The sequence below is a fragment of the Perna viridis genome, chromosome 11 (assembly GCF_037379345.1).
Source record: "Perna viridis isolate PV_CMFRI_1.1 ecotype Kerala chromosome 11, ASM3737934v1, whole genome shotgun sequence".
In the NCBI taxonomy this organism is placed as follows: Eukaryota; Metazoa; Mollusca; class Bivalvia; order Mytilida; family Mytilidae; genus Perna; species Perna viridis.
Genome location: NC_142455.1, coordinates 10777410 through 10803333, shown reverse-complemented (window position 1 = coordinate 10803333; position 25924 = coordinate 10777410). Strand labels below are relative to the sequence as shown.

The window sequence follows — 25924 nt, the reverse complement described above, 5'->3', positions numbered from 1 at the left end:
ACTATTTGAAGGAACTAAAAAGTAAAAAATAAATAAGTATACCGGTAAGTACATGTACCTTTACTTTTGTTATAATTGTGAAATCCGCGCACTATTTTCGTGCCCTGTTACACCCTTTTGTTGAAAAATTACAGTTAAACCTGTTTAAACATGCAGAAACCTTTTGACAGACAGATTTCAAGGGTAACGACGATCGGTTTACACAGGTGTCAGGTTTTTAGGGATTGGTTTGAACCGGTCTAGCCGTAATTTTCTTTACAATTTGTCTGATATTTTCCACAACATATTTGCCCATTGTGGTGGAAGCGTTTTTTTTAATGGTCGACTTTCCAAAATTAACAAAATATGCTCCGCTGCATTTTTTTGTGCATTTTGATAAAATTATTACTCAATTTGCCAAAATGAGATGGAAAAATCCTGTCTTTTTTTCCTTGATATGATATGACGGTACAAATAGTCAACTTACTGTTACACTTTCAAAATGGTGTTTTCGATACCATTTATATTTCACCTACAGTGACTGCCTAATTCTTACAGAGGCTGCCACGTAATAGTTCACAACGCTACAAAATATTGAATGCAACATCTTTTATATTTATCAATACATTGACATTGTTCATTTGTTTCGATAATGTTGTCGATTAAGTGGTTGCTGTGCCACGTGACATTATTTAGTACACATACATTTCTGGGGTTTTCCCAAAATTCAATTGTTTCGATGGAAACACTGACTAAATTCAATACTGATTGATACACTTTTTTGCCGGAAGTCACATGATTGAATTTATTTGCTACTTTTGTGGGTGTTGTATTTTAAGGAGGTAGACCTAGGGTAAGGGACACAACTCTTACAAATCACTGGAACATTTGTATTCACCATTTTACATCAATCACATGTAAGCATCAAAGTAATTGGACTGATTTCGTTCTGATTCAAAGGAAAGCTTGAAAATTTAATATGACAGAAACATATCACTGATTTCAAGAGTTATGTCCATTACCCTAGGTCTACCTCCTTAAAAGGCATATTCAAATCTGAAACTGGCGCATGCAAATCTGAGCCCATGGGAACTTTTTATAATTACCTCTAATTGCTGTCCGGGTCGCCCAGGTAACATTTTTTGCCATTATTACACCCCATAAAATAACCCGATCACACAAGAATCCATTCCGATTTCATGAAACTTTTGATTTAACCAAGATGTAACAACGCTGAAATATAAGCATCCTGAATCCTACATGTATAATCCGAGCTTTCCTTGCAACCCCAAAGACGACGGCGTCATACAATTATTTGCACGAAATTAACAGAATTATCCAACTAAAGTGGGTTCCGATCTCCAAACTCTGACCCTATCTGCAACTGGTGGTTGTTTCTTAAGGGGCATTGACTTTATTTTGTTAGTCAACGAGAAAGTACACTGGACAGATGTTATATCACTGCACTGTTATTACAAGTTAGTCCTGTAGGATTTTTTCATTGACAAATGGGATGGGAAAATTCTGCCTTTCTCAAAATACAAATGAATATCACCTCGTATGCACCAGTCAGAGGAATATGTTTAGCATAGGTTCAATCCGTTCAGTAAATTATAATAGTTGATATAGCTGATTTTTTAAAACTTTTTTCTCAACTCCTCTCCTCTCTAGGAGGAGTTACTACTCTTCTTTTTTTTTTAGATCGCTACATATCCGGCAATTCTAAATGTAGCTGAAATGGCCGAGTAGTTCCGATTGTCAGTACTCAAAATGAATTTAATCGAATTATAATTAAATTTCACACATGTAGTGATTATTTTAAAAGATCTGTATTGTATTTCACATTTGTAATTTTAACACTTAAACAAATCCCTAATAAATGTAGGTATTTATAATTAGTATGAGAGATAAAACCTGGATATTTTTCTCTAGATAGAAGTAATTCTTTAAAGATGATGATGTTCACAAGAAAATGTAAGTAAATAGCTAAATAGTAAGAACTATAAATTAAGAGAGTTCAAGCCCCTAACAGCGTTTTACGCTCCAAACTTACACTAGACACTGCACCCAGGGATCCAAAAAATGCAAGATTACTGCATGGAATGGCTATTCGATTGTTTTGAACGACGTTTGATTTTAATGATGCCCGAGAATGTCGAAAGGCCTGTGTGAACGGTTACATGTAGTAAAGGAGAAAACGAATGTCTGCCGCTGCGTGGAGTTTGTTCAGAGATACTTCTTTTTACTGTTTCCTACTTAAAGTGCATGTTTTTACTAGTTTTTAATGTAGTTTAAATTTCGTTATAATATATATATATTTATTATATAAAAAAAGAAAAAAAAATACACAAAAACATTTAAGTAACACACTGATGGCCGGAAAAGTCGGCAATGTAATACCCTGACCAATTTGGTTCTTATGTGCGTTCGTAAAGTACATTGTTTATGCCGTCCTCGGAAATGGGATATTTAATTTAAACTTTAATGGGTATACAAATTGTTCCGACATAAAAGTGCAATTATGCACGGTTTGTACATTTCTTTCACGCTTTTGTTTGCTTCGAACGGAATGGACATGCAGTGGTGGAAGGGGTCGAAGGTCTGTTATATCTTTTATACAAGTTGCAATGTTTTCCTCATCTTATTACATGTAGTACATTCAATACGACATCTTTTGACAGATCTAATACAGTAAAACCGGTCTAAACCGAACCCCTTTTGGACTAGAGGTTTTGTTCATTTCAGGCAGATTTTCGCTTTTAAAAGGTTCGAAACACATTGACATTGACAGAAAGAGATTAAAGAGGATGTCTGGTATAGGATGGTGTTCGATTTATTTAGGGCACTGTTTAGAAATGTTTTACTGTAATGATACTTACACCGACTTTACCAAATGTTACTGCAGAAAATATCAGTCTGTTTCCGCCTTGCGAACAACACAATTCTTCCTAACAATTTCAATTATGAATTTGATACTATATTACTTTTTTCTCTTTTATCCATGAGGACATAAGACGACTGTAACTTCTTCCCATCTTTTAGTGTCCATTCCTTTTTTTTTTTTGCTTCTTTCAAGGTCTGATCAATTTTTATTAAGTTCATTTGTGAGTCCCCTACGCCAGGTTTTTTTAGTCTTCTCGTTTATGGTGTCCCTGTGGGTTCCAGTCCAGAGCTCGTTTGGTGACGTGTTTGTAATTCTTTCTTAGTACGTGTCCAATCCATTTCCATTTCAAGATCGTGTAAGCTGGTTTATTGATTGTTGTTTTGGTCTTTTCCATAGTACACTGTTAGATATATTTTGTTGGGCCATCTTATGCTGAGTATGTTTCTCAGGCAGTTGTTAACAAAGGTATGTAGAGATTTAAGAAATACTGCAGCTTCCCTCTAGGTGTCCGATCAATATATTGGGAGAACTGATTTGACGTTGGTAGTAAATATTTTTTTTATCTTAGTTCTAGTTGTTAGAGCACGGCTTCTCCTAACAGGCATAAGCATGGAAAATGCCTGTTGTGCTTTCTTTTTTCTTCCTGTAATGTCCTTATCTGTGGCTCTCGATTTAACAACAATACTTCCTAGGTTGTTAAAGTTCTGGACATCTTCTATGAGAAAATCTGATCAAAAGGCATTTTTTTCTAGTAAGTAGTAATTCTCATATATTTTGGTGTTTTTGTCGGTTTGGGCAGGTATTTGGTTTACACAGGTTCATAGCGTATTGAAAATGATATAAATGAATTTCATCATATGTTTTGAAGTCGCTAATATTGTAAGCGACTTCCTGCACTCTTAATATCAGTACTTTATATTCGCATATGATTTGCATAAATATGTAGTTATACGCCACGTAGTGCTGTAATCCTCGCCGTGTTTACCACCATAGCGCCATAATTTTAGCTTCATACGAGATAAAAAATGTTCCTCTTAAGACGTGTGTTGTACATGTGTGGGAAGTTGTTTAGAAGAAATGGTCGGTTAGCTTTGAACATTAATTTACCCTGTTTCTGATTCAGGCACTGGGGCTCGTTACAAGACTATACATGTCCTATATATTAGCACGCCCCGATATTTATGAATGTTCATTACCAGTTGCTTAATCTGGTTCCTAATCTGATTCCCTACTCAAAGAACGCGACAACGTACCTCTTTTAAAACATATCATACACGTGTGTGTATGTGTTGTTTGCTTGTATTAGAACGGGAAGTTCACATTAAAAGGAAAAATGATCTGTAAACATTGAATTTATGTAATATTACCCAGTTTTCAATGCTTACCGATCATTTTATCATTGAATTTATGTAATATTACCCAGTTTTTGATTCAAACACAGACGTTCGTTACAATTGACTATATAAAAGTCATATATGTTATCAGGACCCGATATCTATATATAGCCATAACCAGTTTTGTTTTATCTTGTTCCGGATGATTGAAAATATTCCGGTCATCATGGTTACGAAAGACTACGCAATCATATCAAGGGAACCAAGATTTTAACGGAAGTCTCCCGATTTTAGAGCAAATCGCATTCGTACCATTTCGGATGTTGAAAGTAAACCAAAATCAGTGACAGTGAATATTTGACGATTAGCGACTTTGAAGACTTCAGTCTTTGATTACTCAGGTCTCTGTTTTTTTTTTCAAGGCTTCGTTTTAATTAAATTCTGATTAATTGATAGTTTACCTACTTTGTATGATTACTACGTATACTATGATAGGCATATATATATATATATATATATATATATATATACAATGTATATATATACACAACAATAAGTATGACAAATTTAATAGCTTGGTAGCCCCAAGCAAACAAACCCCCCAATTACAAACATGCCCCCTGCATTGATAAACAGATACATGTAATAAAAAAGTCCAGTATTACAATAAAACATAACATCAGAATGCAAGCTAAATATGCAAAACCCAATACCCTTAGTAATGCTACTGGGAGGGTGGATGGGAAGATTACAAAAACAGCGCGTCGTCATTAGAAAATGTTTGCACTAGCAACGTGGCTCGTCAAAACGAGACTGCAGGATCGTATGGAGGCCCAGCGAAAAAAAACCAAAGCATGCGCGGCAAATTCAAACATTGTGCTAAAAAAACAATTTACATATAAATTCAATGACAGTTATAGAACCAAAATCTAATTGCAGTTCTAGCAGAGTCGGCTCTTGTAGGGCTGGCTCTAAAACTGTTCGTTCTTGTAGAGCTGTCTCTAAAACCGTTCGTTCTTGTAGAACTGGCTCTAAAACCGTTCGTTCTTGTAGAGCTGGCTCTAAAACTGTTCGTTCGTGTTGAGCTGACTCTAATAGTAGAACAGTTTTCGTTGAGTCAGTTCTTCATACAGTACTTGTAGAGCTGGCTGTAGTAGAAATCATCTCGTCGAGTCGGATCTTCAGAAACTTCTTGTGGTAGAACTGTTTTCTGGTAGAGCCAGCTCTTCTGACAGTTCTAGCTCGAGAACAGAATTAAAGCTGGTTCTGCTAAAAATGCCAATAAGCCGGCTACTCTGACTGTTTGGCCGAAAGGTTAACTGATCTCATCTGTTTTTGAATATATGAGCGGTAAAGCTTTGTAGTTGTGGGGGGGGGAGGGGGGATATAAAACTACGACGGAAATCGCTTGACTGTACTTGTTAACGTTAAATCGTTTGTGTCAATTTAAAGCAAGTCTCCAGGGTACTACACGCATTGTAAAAAACCTGGAGACTTTAAATCATAATTATTGTTAATAGTTTTCGAAGTAAAAAACTATTAAACAGGGATTCAGTTATGAAAAAGGTCGGATAAAACAGACTTTACTGTAATCTCATATAACTAAGTTATAAAGAGTTTTTGTGCAACAGATTTTTAGGCTTATTTTCAAGGCATTTAATAAATATTTAAACTGATAGAAATTGGCAATTTTATTTTTCTATAATTGAAAATTGTTTATTGGAAACGTTACTTGATATTGATATCCAGTACAGGTGATCAATTTCATACTTCATTATTGGGGTTAATCGACTTTATGGCAATACACAATATAGGAGTCCACTGTCGCTTGTCTAATGCGCAGTCATAATATATTTTGTTTCAACATAAAAACACATATTTTTGCCTAGAGATATACAACAATTTGTTTTGATTTGACAGTGGGTTATGTGTGCTGTATGATTGTATATATTAATATCTTATCGCTAACAACGTGGTTCGTAAAGATATAAATAAGTGTGTAAGTGTATGTGAACTGTTAGATACACGTTGGAATTGGATAAAATTAGTGTATTCGAAATGAGAAATAAATCAAATTCATTTTGAAGTAGGACGGGTTCTTTAACATGACAGGAAGTAAGTAATTTACATATTTTACATCCTTTTAAATACAAACAAACAGTTATGTCTATTTATACATGCAGTTATTCGTGTACGTTTAAAATTAATGTAAAGCATACATGTCTGCTATATGCATTACTAACTCTTAATATGCGGATTAATATTCATACATATTGGCATTTAGATTGACATTATTTACCTGCTTAATTATAACTTTTTTTTCATGTAACAGATATCTTTTTATACTGCAATTTCTTTTTTGGTCTCAACTATACACGTAACTTAATTTCAAAAGAAGGCATATATATGTTTGTGTAACCTGATTCTGTTCCAAGACCTATTCACGTAATTAGACTTTAGAGCAAGGGCTATACAAGTACCTCGGTTATACTACTAGTCCTAAACACGTTCAATGAATGATTATTATGAGACAAGACCTAAAGACATAATTCAATGTTTGGACAAGGCCTGCACCCATGAGTTAATGTTGGGACAAGGCTTATACCCATGATTCAAAGTTGGAACAAGGCCTAAAGACATAATTTAATGTTGGGATAAGGCCTAAAGACATAATTCAATATTGAGACACGGCCGAAACACATATTTCAATAGTGGGACAAGGCCTAAAGACATAATCCTTAAGGCGGATCAACTGAGTGCAGGGGATTGGCATACATCCTTTTTATTGGAAAATTTTCATGTGTAAAATTGACAAAAAAATGGTAGATAATGTTCTGAAACCTCCGCTGGCACCCCTCTTTTTCAAAGTGTCTGGATCCGCCCAAGAAGATATCCATTCTCCTTATACGTAAATATCATTATATCACTGTTTTTGAATTACGTTCCTTTTTAAATCTCTAAATCTTTCAAGTGCATTTTATAACCTTGACTGAATTGTATGAACACACCGTAGTAATACATATTTTATGTGTCTTAAAGGTCTTTTTCCGTATTCTATTTCATAACACATTAAAATACATGTATCTTCGATTTCTCTTTTTATCAAATACAATTATACTCTCAGTCTGTACATGAATTGCTCTCACTCATTTACTAATTCTTTATTATGTACTTTCTTCCCTAATTTAACTATTTAGGCCTCGACACTACCTCATTTCATTTTCACCGTCCTTTGTGTACTAACCCCCTTTTCTCAGTCTGACCTTTTACTCTCTAACTGTATATCAACCTCCCTCCCATATTCTTGAAACCAGGGACGGATCCAGGATTTTAGATTAGGGGGCGCACAGTTAAAATTTTTTTAAGTTAAATTTTTGAAATATTCTTCTAGAGTGGGTGCAATGTAGATATCTTTTGTGGTAAAATTAGCGAGAAATTAAAGTTTCAACCTCAAACCGCCTAAATCTACCCCTAACAACCCATGCCTTACAATTTTTTTAGGGGGTGCTCGCCTGCCACGCCTGCTGCTGCCGCCCCTGCTAACTCTTTCAAATTAATGTATTGACTATATACATACTATCAACACCTACAACGTACGTCACTCCATCTTACTATGCAGTTAATACCTTACTAAACAAAATTCCATTTCCACCAAGTGGCTACTGTAGAATCTATTATCGACCTTATCTAAAACTTTTATTGCCTTTCACGACAGTTTTATCGTTTGTATTGTAAACATGTCTATCTCAAGAGCCAAATAGGCTTAGGTTTTTAATTTTGCATTTTATTCATTGAGTGTTCAGTAAAAACTTATTAAAACTGAGCAATTCTCTAATACTATGAAACCTGTCTAGACCGAACCAATTTGGAGTGAGAGATTTGTTCGGTTATGGGGTAGACCTAAGGTAAGGGACATAACTCTTGAAATCAGTGATATGTTTGTATCATATTTAATTTCACTAAAGCCTATCAAACTTTCATTTGAAACAGAATGAAATCAGTTATTTTGATGCTCACACGAGATTGATGTAAAATGATGAATACAAACGTTTCAGTGAGTTGTGTCCCTTACCTTAGGTCTATCTCCTTAAGGCATGTGTTTGGTTTACACGAGTTAAAAGTATTGGAACTGAATTAAAAAGTCATTTCAGAAAATGTATGGTTTACAAAAGTTATTGGTTTATCAAGGATTCAGTTTAGTCAGCTTTAACAGTATTATATTTCTGGAAAATAGGATGCTTCATGCAGGAACAAAATTGAAAACAGATATTAACTTAAAGAATTACATCTAAGTATCCATAAAAACACTTCACTGACTTGACTTTTAAAAACATCCCTCACGCAGAGTCAGTCTTTGTGTCTGTACGATCATTAATGTAGCTTCCTTGTCAATGTTGGAGCCAACTGTTACATTTATTAAGTGCATAGGAGGCAGATTGAAGTTCCGTTTACGCTTGTATTCCTCATGTTACGTATCAAGGGTTCATCTGTACATGTATTGACGAAATCCTGAAAAAAACTTTATAAAAAGTTTGTCCAACGTTCCACTATACCTCCTGTTTTCGATGAATGCTGGACAACGCCTGTTTTGACCGAAATCGAATACCTATTAAGTTTTCTTGCACAATGTTTGTAAATATCCTATATATAGCTGGAGTGTTACTTACACGTATCTGTTGAACTTAAAAGAACCCTTAGCCATGCTATATAAGGAGAACACGTGTTCATTTTAAGTTGTTTTGCTGAACTCATGATAGTGTTCTTTTGACCGTTTATATATTTATGTCTTAGCCCATGTTTATTTCCCCCAAAATGATGTCTAACTTACTTATATTTATTTTGTTACCAGAATTTATTTGTATATTCTGGGTCAGTTTAGAGAAGTTTAGTTTTACTATGGTTTCTGTTCAGACTAGTTTCCGGTCAATTGCAGGAAGTTCAGAGAAGTTTAGGTTTCCTATGGTTTCAGTTAACACTCGTCTGGTTTCCGTTTTTCTCTGGATGCAGTTTTGAGAAGTTATGGTTTACTATGACTTCAGTCCAGACTGGTTCCGGTATATTCTAGGTGCATTTTAGAGACGGTTCACCACGGCTTTTGTTCACACAGGTATGCAGCTTTGCATGATGAAGTTTAGAAAGTTTCGGTTTGCATGGACTAATGGGCTTCAGTCCAGATAAATGTCCTGACCAGTTAATTCTGAAATATTTCTGTTTACTTTCATAATGGTTTCAAATCAGATAGTTTTTTTTTTAAATTTATTATTCATGTGTTCAATCAAGACAGGTGTCTTATTACTATGGATTCAGTTAAAATATATTCATAGATTACATGTAATTTGAGTTCATTATACACTCCCTTTGCGGGCACTACATAAATATAACTGATCATGGTGTCCGTCCGTCCACAACTTTTGAGTTACGGTTTTCTCAACATCATAAAAAATTCCTGTTTAAAGACTTTGTTTATAAATTTGTTTATATTTTGACCATCTCCCGTGCAGGTCCGGGTGATAAAAGAATGGGCCTGCAGCAGCGCTAAGCTTGTCGTATAAGGCGACTAAATAGTGCTCAGAAACCTAGCCGGGGGCTAGACGCTCTGCCCACAGAGCAACTGGGATGTGTGCCCCAGGTGGTTGAATGGGGTACCCCTGGCGTGTTACATGCTTGGGTTGTCAGGCTATAATACGGAAAACCTGACCGCAAACCATAGTGGTGCACCGTGTTGGGAAAGATGCCACGTTCCTCGCACGTTAAAGAACCCTGCTGTGGTATTCGATAGGAGTAGGAACCTTTGCGCTCCGCCACAGGAGGCTAAATTGCCCGATCTTACCCATCCCCCCTTTTCCAGTGGCATTCAAAATGTGTCGACCCTATTATCCTTGTGACCCGTCATTTTTTTTTTCATTTCATGTTCATTATATCATCCATTTCATGTTCATTGTCTGAATATAGCTGAAATATTGCTGCTCGGACGTTAAACCCCAACAAACAAACAAACATATATTTTGACCATATATGTCGATTTGCGTGTGAAGCAGGGTATTCTTTGGCCACCTTTTCAATTTCAGGCAGATTTCAATTTATACTTGCTTCAGCATGGACAGGCTTTCGATTTACATTAACATTTATAGTAATGGAGGTAGACCTAGGGTAAGGGACATAACTCATGAAATCAGTGACATGTTTGTATCATATTCAATTTCACCAAAGCATATAAAGCTTTCATTTGACACAGAATAAAATCAATCCAAGTTTCTTTAATGCTTACATAACATTGATGTAAAATGCTGAATACAAACGTTTCAATGATTTGTAAGAGTTGTGTCCCTTACCGTAAGTCTACATCCTTAAGTTTTCCCTGGGTTAAGATCACAGAAGGACGAGTATTCGGTTGACACGGTTAGTTCAGTTCAAAGAACTAGGGGCAGATTCAGAAATTTTGACAAAAAGGAGAGGAAGTTCCAGGGCAATGTTCATTCTGACATACACAAATCTAATATTTTATCACTGCCAATCAGGGATTCGTTTCTTTTTTGGTACATAATGTAGAACATGAAATAAACATATTTCAGTTAAGTCCTTATTGATTTCACATAATGTTGCTATAAATTAGATACTTAAAAAATTAAATATAATTTTTTGTTTATTATGTCATATTGAATTTCTACACAGATGTTGCTTATTATAATCTCTGAGTCGTGTAAATTCATTTGAGTGTGCCTTATGCATGTTCCCTCTCTTTTAATCTAGATTTATTCGAGCAATCTTTAACAATCATGCAAACATACCATTACGGTACTTTCGCACATTCTACAATTAAGAAATTTTACAGCGAGTAACATAGATGACATCACGGAATAGAATTGGGTTTCCAATTACCCGATGAAATATCTTTGGTAGTTAACTGGGATATAAATTTTCTATTGTATAAATATCTTTGTCAGTTATCTAGTTACCTACATGTACTTAGATTCGTTAGGTAATGGTCAGACCCATTTTATTCCCCGAAGTTAACTAGTTTACTCGCTCTAAGGATAGGTTAATTTCATATTTAATGCAAGCAAAATAAACATTTCAATAAGCATGACAGTATCAAATAAACAATAAAATTCTCTTGAGAAACCCGCGTCAAACAAACGTTTAACAACCATCAATTACAGCCATTGATATAGTGTCCATAACTGCTCAAATTGTTCAGTTTGACATTTGCGGTCGCAGCAAGCTGCGCCCAGCAAAGCATGCCATATTTGGTCTTTTCTCTAAGAGTCAATAGTTCACTCTGAAGAGACGTTCATGTCAAAGCAAAGGCTATTCAGTGCTGCATTTGAGAAACATACTTTATAAAACGTATTTACAAGTGCATGTATTTGAAGTTTATAAAATTTTGATCCATTTATGCATCAGTCTTTCTAAAAGTCAGACGGAAGGTGATTCATGCATGTCAATAACCCATCATATTCAGATTCATTTCTTGTTCAGACACAGTAACTGATCATGTAACGAGTCTTAGTTTTCCATTTGGATGTTGCGCTTTTGAGAAAAAAATTCTATAGATTGTACATGGAATTTGCACTTTGCAAGAGTTATTGTTTTTGATTTGGCTTCATTTGATTGCTTTTAGTGGGAGATAAATGTATGATTTTCTAAAAAGTGCAAATCTGAATGCAGAAAAGGTTGTTTTTGTATGAAAGTATAGCATACGTAGTCTGAAAAAGCATCGTTTTTTTTGTGAGTTTTTCTTGACCTTGAATCACTTTACCATTGGTAATGTCTGTATTTTATGCAGACTGGTACTTAAACACTTAAGTGTAAGTGTTTGTAAGAATCAGACAAAATGTGAAAAATCAGAAACTTGCATGTCAAATCCCAACCAATATGACAATGTAAAATCACTCAAGGATACTTTTTCTATTTGAAAAGACCATTATTTGATCTCTGCATCACTGGTTTTATTTTGCGCAGTAATTTTCAATAGAGTCTTAGAAAAAACGAGGGTTTTGACAGAGTTATCTGCCCTTGAAATGTTCATTTTCAGTGCATTTCAATGAAATTGTAACTCAATGTTTCAGCATGATATGGAAAATCTTATCTGTTTTTCTTGATTCTGATGGTGCAAATAGTCAAATTACACTATCAAGATAGTGTTTTTTTTTCATACCATGTTTCACCCACTGCCTGATTCTTACAGGGACTGACTCTTAAAATAATATCACTCAGAAAGGACCGTTTGATATTGAAAGAAGAAGTGCTTGTTGATTTCTTCTGATCAAAATATTTTTTTCGCCATATTAACTGTTCAGCATATTCGATTATTTTCTTAATACATGTACAAACATAATGTTCGGATAAGAGAAATTCACCATTTTTTATGATTAAGGAAGTAGACCTAACTTTTTGAAATCATTGGAATGTTTGTATTCAGGATTTAACATCAATGTCATATAAGCATCAAAGTAACTTAGATTGATTTCATTCTGTTTCAAGTGAAAGCTTGATAGGCTTTGGTGAAATTGAATATGATACAAACATATCACTGATTTCAAGTTACGTCCCTACCGTAGGTCTACCACATTAAGAGACAGTTATGGATCAAATAACCATTCTAGATTGTCATTCTAGTGTCACACTTTCGAGAAGAAAAGAAAATACTAATTTTACATAAAATTGGCACTTCCCAAGAGTTATTGTTCTTGTAAGGGTTGGTTTGAGTGGGAGATGAACGTATGTTTTTTTCTCAAAATATAGGTCTGTATTCAGAAAGGAAACCAGTTACTTAAAATAGGGGGCATATGTATATATTTATAAAGATTGAAAAACCATCGTTTGTTCATTGGTTTTTTTTAAACCATGAATTATCTCACCACTGACAGTAGTACTTGAAAAGATTGTTAAATATACAAAAAATGTATCTATAGGCTGCTTAGAGAGATAAATTATCAAATAAGTAATAAATCGCCCTCTGTTTAATTTTTAGCCTAAACTACGTACCACATGGTCGTACAAAATAACATGTTGTTAAGCTTATTAGAAAATACCTTTGGGGTAGACTAAAGTTTGTTAGAATTTCCAATCATGGTTAAAAGTCAATGATTTATCATTTCTTTAACAAGGAGACACGTATTTACACCATGAAATGTAAGTGTTTTGCATATAGTTTAAGCTCGCTATTATCATTTCATTACTTTGCGTCCGTCTTCGTCGTCGTCTGTCGTTAAATTTGTTCAAAAATCTTTTTTTTAATCCGCTCATTGGATTATTACCAGATTTTGGGGTGTCCATTATTTAGATCAAGCACAAAAATGGCAAAATGATGCAATGGCGAATATCAACCTAGAAGATCATTAACTGACCTACACTCCGATTACAAGACAAATACCCATATTCGTGATAAAGCATACGCAATTTATATTTAATATCTTTCCTTTTTTTATCAAAATTGACAAAAAAATATTGTATTGTTCGTCAATACATCAATAGTAACATGTTGACATTCTTGTGCTAATACTTCCGTTCTCCATTTGAATGTTTGTTAAATATTGTTCTCAGGGTAAACACTCTTCAATAGAGCGAGGTTTTGCAAAATGTAATAAATGTTGATTTTTAGCAGTAATACTCGCAGTGTACATATTTACTTGATCACGGTTCACTACTACGTTTGTCTTATTCTACACTTGATATTGGACGTATACATGTGCTAACAGTATGAAATGTGAGTTAAAGTACATTTAATCATATCAGTTAAAGGCATATTGCTTAGTTAGAGCTGACATGATTAAGCAGTATAAAATATAATATCGGAGGCTATGAGAAGTAACCAAGAACGTCACATGTACATGTATTCCCTGAAGGAATAAAACAGTCTGATAGAGACAGTTGACTTGATTAACTTGGCAAACATAGTAATTGTACTTTTACAGTACCTGTGTTATACAAATATTTACCCCCTAAAACAAACACAAATAAACAAACAAACAAACAAACAAACAAAAAATATAGACATTAACGTACGGTGTTGAGGTGAACTAACATTTAAATTATATTGTACATACTAACCACGGGTAATGGTGCTCATTGGGAAATCCTCCTTTTCCAACTCCCTTAAACATTCTTTTTGTCAAAATTATCCTTCATAGAAATTACAGTGAAACCTGTCTAAACCGAACCAGGAAGAACCCCAAAAACCTGTATAAACCGAACCCGGAAAAAGCCCAAAACCTGTCTAAACACCCTTAAAGTTCTGTCATATCAGTTTGAATATTGAACCTTGGTTAACTGGACATCTCTCTAATCCGAACCCATTTTTAAGCCTAAAAGGGAATCGGTTTAGAGAGATTTCACTGTACTTTGAAACGTACCCTATCCTCAACGTTACTGACGCTAACCAAGAAACGCTGCTGAAATGAAATATTTATACATGTAGCTGACTAAAAAGTGGAAGAGACTTATAAAGATGGAATACTCGTTTAATTGAATTCTTCCAAATTATTGAAATCTGTTCCATCTGCTTGTGATACGTGTTATACTTAGTAGTCGATTTGAGTTTTATAAATCTTCGAAAAAAAATCTTACATGAATAAAATCATTTTCCGAAATAATCCAATTTTTCAACTGTATTTGGTTTTCTATAATGCACACGAACTCCGAAAATATTTCCCAGAGTTCGTATTTACTGTAGAAATGAATCTGCAGTAGAAAAGTTAGAATATTTTGAAAAATGAATTTTTAAGAATTTTTTCCAAGATTTATAAGACTCAAACCAACTATAAGAGGGATTTATGAGGGTTTTTTTTTCTAATTGGCACTTGAAAAATTGATAAGAAAGAAAGAAAAAGAAAAATAAAGAAGAAAAGTTATTTCGGAAGACTTTAAGGACATTCCGAGTCGAATCGAATACATGTACCGATCATTTTGAAACGTTTTGCCACGTTAGACAACTACATGTACAAAAAAGAAAGAAAGTAATTAATTCAACTGAATATAAAATATTAACTGATATACACAAGAATTGATTTGAACCGGTGAAGCGTTAATTTTCGTTTCATTTTGATTCCTTCAGTGTAACAAGAATACAATGTACATGTAGTAATGGTGACTATATCAAAGAAATGACAACCCCACCGGGATCACGTGACTGGGATAAAAAAATGTCAAATAAATGTATTATTTAGTATCTTTTATCTCACCGACTGTTGCAACAAATGATTAGACATTTGAATAGATTTCATATTTATTACTTTAAATACAGTTATTATAAGTACAATGTAAATACACTAGCAACACAGTTGTAGATTTACATGTATAAGGAATTGATGTATACATGATACATAAGGAACACATAAATTCATAAAAAGGGGCGGAGGTGTGTCCAAACTATAGTATCTGCCAGTATTTTGCAAATAAATTAACAAGATTTTGCAACTAAAAGAGGAGGTTATGGACTCCTGAAACTGTTTCGAAGTGCTAACATCATAATAAATGTATTGACTTAACTCATTAAGAAAGATGTACGTTAAGTGTATTGATTATTTTTTTACCTTATTTTTTTATTATTATTTTTTACATGTTGAAAGTGGTTTGCTTTAGTCGAAATTAAAACTATTAATAAGATCTCTACATTTTCACCAATTGAAAATTTGGAGAACGAAAAAAAAAAGACAAAAACATTTGTATTTTTAATCAAAAATAAAATCTCAGCCCCGTCCTAACCCACCATTTTCGTTATAAAATAAAATTTTATGCGACATTAAAAGCTGGCAAAACCCTTAACATTAACACCACAATGATTCAACCAACACGTGTTTGCGAAAATGTGTTAAAGTATTACATTTGGAAACGTTTGATCTTGGGTTTAATGTCTGCGTGATAAATTTAGGAAGCCACCATTTTTTAGTTGATTTCAATCATTTTTCTTTTTGTGTAGTAATTAATTCTTTCCTAGACATGAGTCAAGTTATTTTTAGTAGAACCGCCTCGGTTGTCTCCTTGTAGCATGCTGGTCTCGAGTGCAGAAGGTCGTGGGTTCGATTCTTTGCCGAGTCACACCTAAGACTTTAAATTGTGTAGTCAGTGCCTTACTCCGCAGTGCTAGAGTTGTCTCGCAAGCTATTTTCTGACTTGGTGCCATCCTAACCTCTAGTATCTGACATGTTGGAAGCCACAGCAAATGTGAATGAGCTATACGTGTTTTAAAATGTTTTAAGTTTTTTTTTTATTTACATAAAAGAAGTTTAACCCCCCGGAAATCAAGCAATAAAAATTCTATTATTTGTTAAATACCTAGAAAACATTTGTAATGAAGACTTTTATCATAGTGACCAGCCATTTTGAATTAGGTCAATAATTTTACGGAATACAATATATTTAATATTAAAACGAACTTAAAATTGGTAATCGCAATTCGTTGGTTAATTTAACATTTTCGTTTCGCAAATTAAAATCCGTAATTTTGTCAACCGGATGTACTTATTCAAAATGTTGAAAACCAAATTTGAAGTTCACTTAAACTGCCTTTACAAAGGATATCCAAGATTGCTGGGTTTTCTTATCAGGTAGGTCATTTGTTTTTCTTCAGTTTAGTCACCTTCTCCTGTGTTAGGGTAAAGAAACTGTGTAAAATATTTTAAATGGTAAGTATTTTTCTATAATTCTTCTGCCGATTTCAAATAATGTTGGAACGAGCGTTATGCAATATGGCGCTCGGAGGTAAGCGGTTTGGGTATGGAGTAACGGAATTCCAACCTCTTACGTGTAGGAGTAGTCAGTGCCTCTCCGCCAAGCATGCTATATTAAGATGGTAGACCTAGGGTAGGGGACAGAACTCTTGAAATCAGTGATATGTTTGTATCATATTCAATTTCACGAAAGCCTCTCAAGCTTTCGTCTGAAGCAGAATAAAATGAATCCAAGTTAATTAGATGCTTACATAAGATTGATGTAAAATGCTGAATACAAACGTTCCAATGATTTTTAAGAGTTGTGTCCCTTACCCTAGGTCTACCTCTTTAAAGGGATAGAATAACGATTAGTTGGCTCGAAGTCAGAATAATTTGTATGACTAGCTTGACATGCCTATACCTGCGGGCTGTTGATTCTAAGAGTTAGCACGGTAAAGATCATGCTCAGCGTGTCGGACTAGTACAAAACAGGGTCTGTTCGATTTTTTATTCGTTCTCGGTACTTTTTATTTGGGTATAGGGACTGGTTTTCCTAAAGAGTGCAAATGAGTGTGCGCACAGTGTACAGAATAGTGGGCGTATTCACTATGGTTCTTTATTATTATTTATTTATTTTTATCATTATTATTATTATTATCATTTTCATACGACGTGTTTACGCTTGTGGACACCGAGAGTTAAGCCAATTTCAGTAAATTTAGGTAGTTCATGCAAAGATTGGAAAATAGGCGAGTGCCAAAACGTTTAACTTGTTCATATTTAAAAATATACACTGTTCATAAATTTTGGTTGCCTGGACAGGTTTTGTGTTTGGTTTAGACTGGTTTGTGTTTGATTTAGACAGATTTTATGTTTGATTTAGACAGTTTTGTTTTTGATGTAGACAGGTTTATGTTTGATTTAGAAGGTTTTGTGTTTGGTTTAGACAGGTTTGGAGTTATTAAGAGTTTGATTAAGACAGGATACACTGTACACTATATAAGCTATGGATAATACATTATTAGTCGCCGGTTAAAATGTTTTTATTACGTAGTGGTTGGTGCGAAGGGGGATTCGAGGGGAAAGGTTTGGCTCCCCGTTATGTTGGTAAGGTTGGTAAATTTAACTGAATTTGGGCAAAAAATGGGTACCAGGTAACCCACCTTTACAGGTTTCTAGATCAGCCCCTACACGTAATACGTACATTTTGAGTATTACTCCAGCTAAGAATCTTGCAAAATGTGATTCATGGTTGGAAAGCCCACATATTTTTATTTTTGATATTTTGTTTAAATTGAAATATTTAGTAAACAAGAATTAAAACGTGGCTTTTCATATAACTACTGCTCTTAGGAGATGAAAAATTGTATAGGATGTACTGTAGAATTCAAAATAAGGGAGATAACTAGATGACACTAAACTAAAATATCTGTTGGATTTTCAATGTGGATTATCTCCTAATAGCCAGATTGGAATGAATGATTATACATTTCATTAGATAGACCAATCAAAAAGCTCAATAACAAAAATAAAATGTGTAGATTTTTTTGGGGTGTACCACATATAACAGAATTTGCATGATTCTGAAAAATACTGTTACTTAAGTAAATATACTGAACGGTTCACGCATAATCAAGGTGCTTGTTTTTAGCAGACGTCGTTTCTTGCATCATTAACTTTTTATGTTAAAATGATAACACGTGTCTAATGCTTTTACCTAGCCAACACTTTTTCTGGTACTCGGTCACATTATTTCGTTGTAATATCAATTATACTTCCTGTAAGAGCTGGATGATCCATCCTCTCTTTTTCCAAGTTTCCCTGGTCTTAAGTTTCCCAAATAGCATCATTCGTTTTATTAACCTATTTTGTTTGCGATTAATTTTCAATACCGTTTTGTTCCCAAGCGATATATCCGTATTACTAGGCATCCTAACACGTTGTTTTTATCCACGTTAATGCCTCTTCCCACTTTTTACCAACGTCGATACTTTTGTTTGTGTTCAGAATACAAATAATAACATTTGTTTTATTGACCTATCTTGTTTGCGATTAACTTTAAAATTTTTAATACTTAAATTTTTGTTTCCAAGGTCCCAATCGATATTTCTCTATCAATAGGTCACCCCAACTTGTTGCTTATACACCCTCCTTTTTTATGCCTTTGTTTGTGTTCAGAATACAAATGATATCTTTGAACCCTTTTTTATTTTATTTCAGTGGTTGGCGGATCTCAAGCAACCAGGGCCTTCTGTTTTGGACTCGCCTTTGGATTAATGATCTCGTTTTTTCTCGCGTGCATATCGTCATTAACATCATTCAAACAAACAAGAGACTATTCATATGAGAAGCTCCGCTCATTGTTAGACACGAGGTCACTAATGCAAGCAACAAACTCTGCAGAAGATCTTCACAGCAATTTAGACAAAAACATAAAGGGAGTAAAGCCTGTTTTAATGGACGATAGTCATTTTCATCATGGTGAGTGAATTAATATGTTACGAAATCTGTTAAAACGATAAGGCGATAAATTCGGACTTTAAACGAGTCTTGAATAACCCGGTCTTGAGCTAAAATCATTGACGATTTTATTAAAGGTGTTAAACTGTCTATATTTATACTTGTCATACTTAAATGCCTCACCCAACAGAATCTACTGACTGTCTAAAAAAACCATGAGCTTATAACTTATATTGTGTTACTGAAACTTAATAAATACAAAGGGTTAATGCTGGGGCAAAAAGGTTTGCCTGGAGGAAGGGAAAACATACACCCATTTTTTTGGGTGGGGGTAACAAAGATAACTTCGTTTGATGTTTTCTGGAAATAAAAATTTTCCTCACCTTTCTTATTGTCAACTTTGTCTTGTTTCAAACGCACTGTTGTATGAAAGCTGTCTCTTTCGACTTTCAAGCAATGCAAGAATTTATCCCCACCCCAGTTTTTATTATATATATAGGAAGAGTACATTTCCTATATTGATAAGTCTAAAATAATTTGATATGCAGTGGTTCGCCCCTAAATGGTGATAAGAACCATTCCGAATACGTGCCATTTTCATTTAAAGTTCTTCACGTGATCGGAATGTGACATTCATCTACTTTTACAGTATGACCTGTAAGGTTCTTCACTTGATCGAAATGTTACAGTATAACCTGTCAGGTTCTTTAGATGATCGGAATGTTACTTAATCAGCGTCCTATTGACAATGTACGACAAGGGGAGAAATACATGTACATGTATTGAACGTAAAAAAATGGGTTTTTTTTTCAGACCATGGCTGAGTAAAGATTTTTTGGACTAAAGTTCGAAATATTTTTGGAGTTGGAGGAAAGATTCCAGCTCCACCTCATTCCGCTTACAAGAATTACTTATGGCTGTAAAAATCTCCAAATTTACAATCGCAGTTCATTAAAAACTTTGAGTTATGAGGCTTTTCCTTTTTGTCGATTTTTACCGTCATATGGAAGTTACAGTTTATGAACCATGATGGTTCTGGACACAGATTGAGTCTGAAATGTTGCATTCTTTTCTATAGTGAAAAATACTACATCAAAGATGTGTGATATTATATTTCGTTTTGTTTTAATATGGGGTATTCCAGTTATATATATAGTCCTGTTACGTCATAGTTTAAACTTTATACTCAAGTTTGTAAATTAGATACGGGTATGCAAATAATGTGGCATGTTTGGCAGAATACATAATTAAGCATGAGGAAAAGTTTGGCGGTAAAAGGATGGGGGATTTGGTCACATAAATACTGGATTTTTTGTCATTTCGATATTGAAGGTGCTCACAGTAACTTGAGACGTACAACTGTCATATGAGTTTTTTTTAAATATTTTTTCAAATATATATTGTAATAGTTATGCAATGTATAATGTGTTTAATCTTATTGAATATATTGCTGTTGGATGTGTATAAAGAATAAATGTGTTGTATCGCAAGAAAGAATAAGAAAAGTTACTGCGAGCAACTACACCTAATCATATCAGTGTCATACATTATGGCCCTATGGCATGGAAATGCTTTGAAGGTTAAAATATGGCTATGGTTGAAGGTTGGAAAATGAATATTGTTGAGTGTGACAAACATAAATGAATATACAACATATGTAGTCGAGATGTGGGTAGTCGTCATGCATATGAATTAAGAATGAAATACTTCAAATTCGGAAGAGCACAGCGATGGAGAATTTAATATAAAATTATTAACTGGAAAGAGTGAATAACCAAAATATTATCACGAGTGTCAAAGAACGCCTAGATTTAACGAGTGTGCGGAACTTGTTCCGCGAACAAGTAAAATCTTACTGCGTTTTTTGGCATAAGTGGTCATTTTGTTAATTCACGACAACCAATTGATTATCCTTAGATATTTTTCTAAGATATTTATCGTAAAGATTTTCTTCATTATTGGTTGCTACTTTCAACATAAATTTTAAATTTTGTGAACAGCGGATTGATATTCAATGTGTTACGTTGTGTGACGGTTTAGCGGGAGAAAGTCCGAGAGTGAAATTATCGAAAATTTTTACACAGGGAAAATTCGGTAAACCACTGCTATCTATATAATAAATAGTGAAACCTGTATTAACTGAATATTGTTTAAATCGAAAATCTGTGTTAACCAGGCACCTATAAAAGTCCCGTTACATCAATTTAAGTAGGTAGACCTAGGGTAAGGGACATAACTCTTGAAATCAGTGATATGCTTGTATCATATTCAAATTTTACCAAAGCCTAACAAGCTTGCATTTGACTGTCCAAGTTACTTTGATGCTTTCATGAGCTTGATGCAAACTGCTGAATACAAGCGTTCCAATGATTTGTAAGAGTTGTGTCCCATACCCTAGATATACCTCCTTAAATGTACTTTGATCCTTGTTAAACTGAACATCTGTATTTAGCAAACAAATTTCATTTGGATTATACAGGTCTCACTATACTCCCTTTTTTTAAAACGTACATTTGTAATGTACACTACCAAACACTATGTTGTACACATTTCTAATGGTGTCGTACTTTCCTAAGCACGTGTATACAATTTTGTCAAGATTTTCCAACCGTGATAAAAACATTTTTGTATCAAAGTACTTTGAAACCTGTGTAAACCGAATCTGTGAACAATAAAAAGAACCTGCCTAAACCAGACATTAAATAATACCTGTACGTCAATTCAAGCGTATTTTGAACCTTGATAAACAGAACACAAAACCAATTTCAAAGTCAAAAAGACGACGGACAGGTTTTATGTTTATTCTGCCTTAAACATATTTACTTTCTAAACTGAAGTTTATCAGAGGAACATACAAATTGTTTGAAAGCCGCAAGCCCTTCATCTCTACATTCAATATGCCAAGAGTTATCCTTTTAAAATTATCAATGTTTTGACATGTTAGCATCACACCTTGATTGCGGAAATATTTCATCAAACTAAGTATTATGAAACATGTTTACAAAACACGTGTACATGTCGACAAACAGCGAACATGTGCTAGGGGTGACTGATTAGTCAATATTACAGCGAGTAAATTATTTAATTTCATGAGATTGGTCTTTTCATGATTGAAATTTTGTATTATTACAGAGGAATTTAAATCCGATAGAAGTTTAAATTTCCTTGTCTATGTCAAATATACTGTCTAAGGCAATCAATCAGGTAATAGTCATTTCATAAAGACCAAATATATTCACTGAAATTAACTATTTTACTCGCTGTAAGTAGAACATGTCTTTACTATTTATTTGTAGCCATTAATAAGAACCAGGTATTGAGGTTTCATGGCAGAAAATGACTTTGGATCTGGGCAATAACAACAACAAGAACAAAACAAAAAAATAAGTTTTCGATAGAGTTCCGCACACAAATTACAATCCTGATTAGATACAGTACTAATCTAGACAAGGTGGACAATAAGATAAATGTATCAAGGAATGATTTAATATTACAATTATGTTACTATAAATATCTTTCTTGTCCCAATTCTCTGAAGAAAAAAAAAACTGACGCATTTTAACCAAACCATAGGTGAGATCATTAAAGCAAACTATTTTTTTTTTCAGTGAGTCACTGATGTTTTTGAAATGCCTGTTTTTTTTTTTTTTTTAAATATATGTTCTCAAGAACTAAACCCAATGGGTGTTTAAAAAAACTCGATTCACACAGGTAAAATGAAGATCAAATGAATATAGTCAAACCTGTCTTAAGTGACAGTACAAGGGGGTAATTATAGTTTTAAAGAAGACAACTAATCAAAGTACTGAAGTACAAACTCAATTATGATTTATTGTAAAAAGGTAAATTTTAATTCAATACTTTAAAGCAATGCTTTGTAGAATGTGTGTGTTCAGCCATTTAAACTAATCAATGATCATTGTCTTACAAACTCGGAATAAACAGAATTATGTTTAAATGGAATATTGTTTTGTCAGAACAGTTATTAAAAATGTTTTTTTTTTACTTTCTAGATAACAATACAGTTGCTAAGAAGTTGGAGAAAGACATTCGTGTTTTGTGTTGGATCATGACAGGTCCACAGAACTTAGAGAAAAAAGCTATTCATGTCAAAAAGACGTGGGCAAAACGATGCAATATTTTAATTTTCTTTAGTTCAAAAACAAATAATACTTTTCCTACTATAGGATTAAATATTTCTGAGGGAAGAGAACATTTAACGGGTAAAACCATGCAAGCATTTAGATATGTGTATGAAAAATATAAGGACGCCGCTGATTGGTTTATGAAAGCAGACGATGATACATACGTCATTTTAGAAAATCTCAGGTATTTTCTCAAAGACTACAAACCAAGTGACCCAGTTTATTTCGGCCACCATTTCAAAACCATAGTAAAACAAGGTTATTATAGCGGCGGGGCAGGTTACGTTTTAAGTAAAGAAGCACTTAGTCGCTTATCTTCGAAAGGTAAAAATCCGAAAGTATGTCGTCAGGATGGTGGCGCAGAAGACGCAGAGTTAGGGAAATGTATGGAAAATTTAGGTGTGAAGACAGTCAATTCAACAGATGCTCTTGGACGAAGCCGTTTCCATTGTTTTGATCCAGAAACACATTTATTTGGTGGCTATCCGAATTGGTATTACGAGTATGACGCAAACGGAGCAAAAAAGGTTTGTTTGTTAAAACTTTTACAAAGTTCTATATATTTCAAAAGTACTCATGCCCTGTGATTTTTTTCACACGCATACAAGCTAGCTGAGTGGTAGTAAATCGGAAAGCGCTCATAGGTCAGCGGATGAGATTGGGTTTCTACACACCTTTTTGTGTTTTTGCCCAATTTGTTACATGTACCTGGTCCAAAGAAAGACTTCAACATGTACAAATGGGAAATAGCTCTCACTGTACTTCGCAATTTTCTGTAATTATAATCAATTACAGAACCTAATTATGATATAAGGAAGGTGAAACCTTAAACGCTTCCGAAGAAACATATGAATTCAATCAGACACATAGATCCTTTTATAATTTTTGTTAGCACTGTTAATATTAAAGAGAAAGGCTACCTTTGTATTAAGTTCGGCTCTTATAATAAATCATACCCACGTAAACAAAAATAACCTTTATTGCAAAAAAACAACACTTTCATGAAATGCTCAAGGCTATGAAGTTCGAAATCTTTGAAATATATGTAAATAGCCATCTTGCTGAGCTCTCCTTTCTGAAGGAAGATCATAAGCAGACTTTATTGATTTTAACCGAAAGCTTCCGATTGGCCCGTGACGTCACTAAGTCGGTTTGGTACTGATACAAGTACTGCAAATGATATGTAAACAAAGAATATTCCGTAAATATTTCTACGATCCTGTTTATCTAATCACCAAAACATGTTGTCTTGTCAACATTACGATTGCAGGAATGATAAAAGAGAATATTCTAAACGTTTTTGATCGGCAACACGAACATTCTTTGGAGGTAGCTTTTCCTAATCTAATCTTCTGGTAGCAAATCCCGGTTTTCGTTAATGTTGTCTGACATTTACTTACATGTTGTGCCTCAATCATTTCTTCTATTTATTTTGGGTTGAAATTATAGGGGAAAAGTCCAAAATTTGCGATTTCTTCGGACATCATAATCAATTACCTATTTACTTTCACTTTACAAACCGAATTCGTGACGTCACAACTTAACCGATCATGGTGGCGCACATAGACGCGGGAAATTCAAATTGCCTAATTTAAAATTGCGGTTGATTAATCAAAAAAGGAAATAGTTTTGTTTCAATTTAATTTTCATAAACATTTAAAAGACTAGCTCCGATATTTATGACATGCACAATAACATGGTCTTCTCCTTGAACTTTCAAAATGGTAAATTTTGTTATGACATACGGTTTTATTGTCGTTTTGCATTCTTTCATTGTCATGGTCTGAAATATGTATGAGCCGAAATGTGCGGCTTTGGTAAGGAACTGTGGTTTGTCATGGTCCGAACTGTGTTTTGGGTCGAATTATCCCGGATTGATATTTTAAAGCTGATTACATTTTCGAAAACATTCGGGTGCCATGTTTCTTGGAAAATGCTAAGATTCGATTTGTATTTAATCATCGGAGCTAGCTAATGTTTCCTAGACTGGTATTGTTCTCAGTTGCATTTACCAGTACACGAGAATGAAGCTGCCATTATGCTATTTTCAAGCTTCCGATTTTACATGCACACACGGAACATTGATGGTTTTAGTATACTGAACTCAGTTGATTTTACATCCGTTAATGCTCTCTTACTAAGTTACGCCAATTTTAAAGCTTTAAGATTGTTTATTTTTCGTTACAGGGAACAGAAAGTATTAGTGACTATGCAATTTCCTTCCATTATGTACCTCCACAAAAAATGTATGCTTTGGAGTTTTATATATACCATTTACGACCATATGGAATAGAGTCTGGACATCAACATTTGAATGTGCATGCACATTGATGGGTGCAGTGTGGGCGTGGGTGTTTTTTTTTTTATATAGTAAAACGGCTTAAAATATTATTACGTGTTATCTTCGTCGCCCACCCAAAACTAACTAAATTGTGATGAGGACGTCCGTCTGTCCGCCCATCAATCGCT

General features: G+C 34.1%; 1 protein-coding gene across 3 annotated transcripts; it reads left to right on the top strand.

Annotated features, from left to right (window-relative positions):
• Nucleotides 1-1922: 1922 nt before the first annotated feature.
• On the top strand, nucleotides 1923-25846 carry LOC148602957 (glycoprotein-N-acetylgalactosamine 3-beta-galactosyltransferase 1-like). 3 transcript variants are annotated; one of them, XM_088551626.1, is made up of 4 exons: nucleotides 1923-1953; nucleotides 19071-19331; nucleotides 23324-23982; nucleotides 25643-25846. In XM_088551626.1, exons 1-4 carry the CDS (start codon nucleotides 1932-1934, stop codon nucleotides 25784-25786), a joined length of 1086 nt encoding a protein of 361 aa, XP_088407752.1. In that variant the 5' UTR covers nucleotides 1923-1931; the 3' UTR covers nucleotides 25787-25846. The 3 variants fall into 3 exon arrangements, with proteins under 3 accessions (XP_088407752.1, XP_088407753.1, XP_088407754.1); XM_088551627.1 differs by lacking the exon at nucleotides 1923-1953 and adding an exon at nucleotides 5968-6312; XM_088551628.1 differs by lacking the exon at nucleotides 1923-1953 and adding an exon at nucleotides 13772-13906.
• Nucleotides 25847-25924: the final 78 nt, after the last annotated feature.

Bases quoted from the DNA above. Each gene is read 5' to 3' on its own strand.
- LOC148602957 (XM_088551626.1), top strand. From the start codon at position 1,932: ATGATGATGTTCACAAGAAAAT. The intron at 19,332-23,323 runs GTGAGTGAATTA...TTTACTTTCTAG, and splicing joins CGATAGTCATTTTCATCATG to ATAACAATACAGTTGCTAAG. The intron at 23,983-25,642 runs GTTTGTTTGTTA...TTTTCGTTACAG, and splicing joins ACGCAAACGGAGCAAAAAAG to GGAACAGAAAGTATTAGTGA.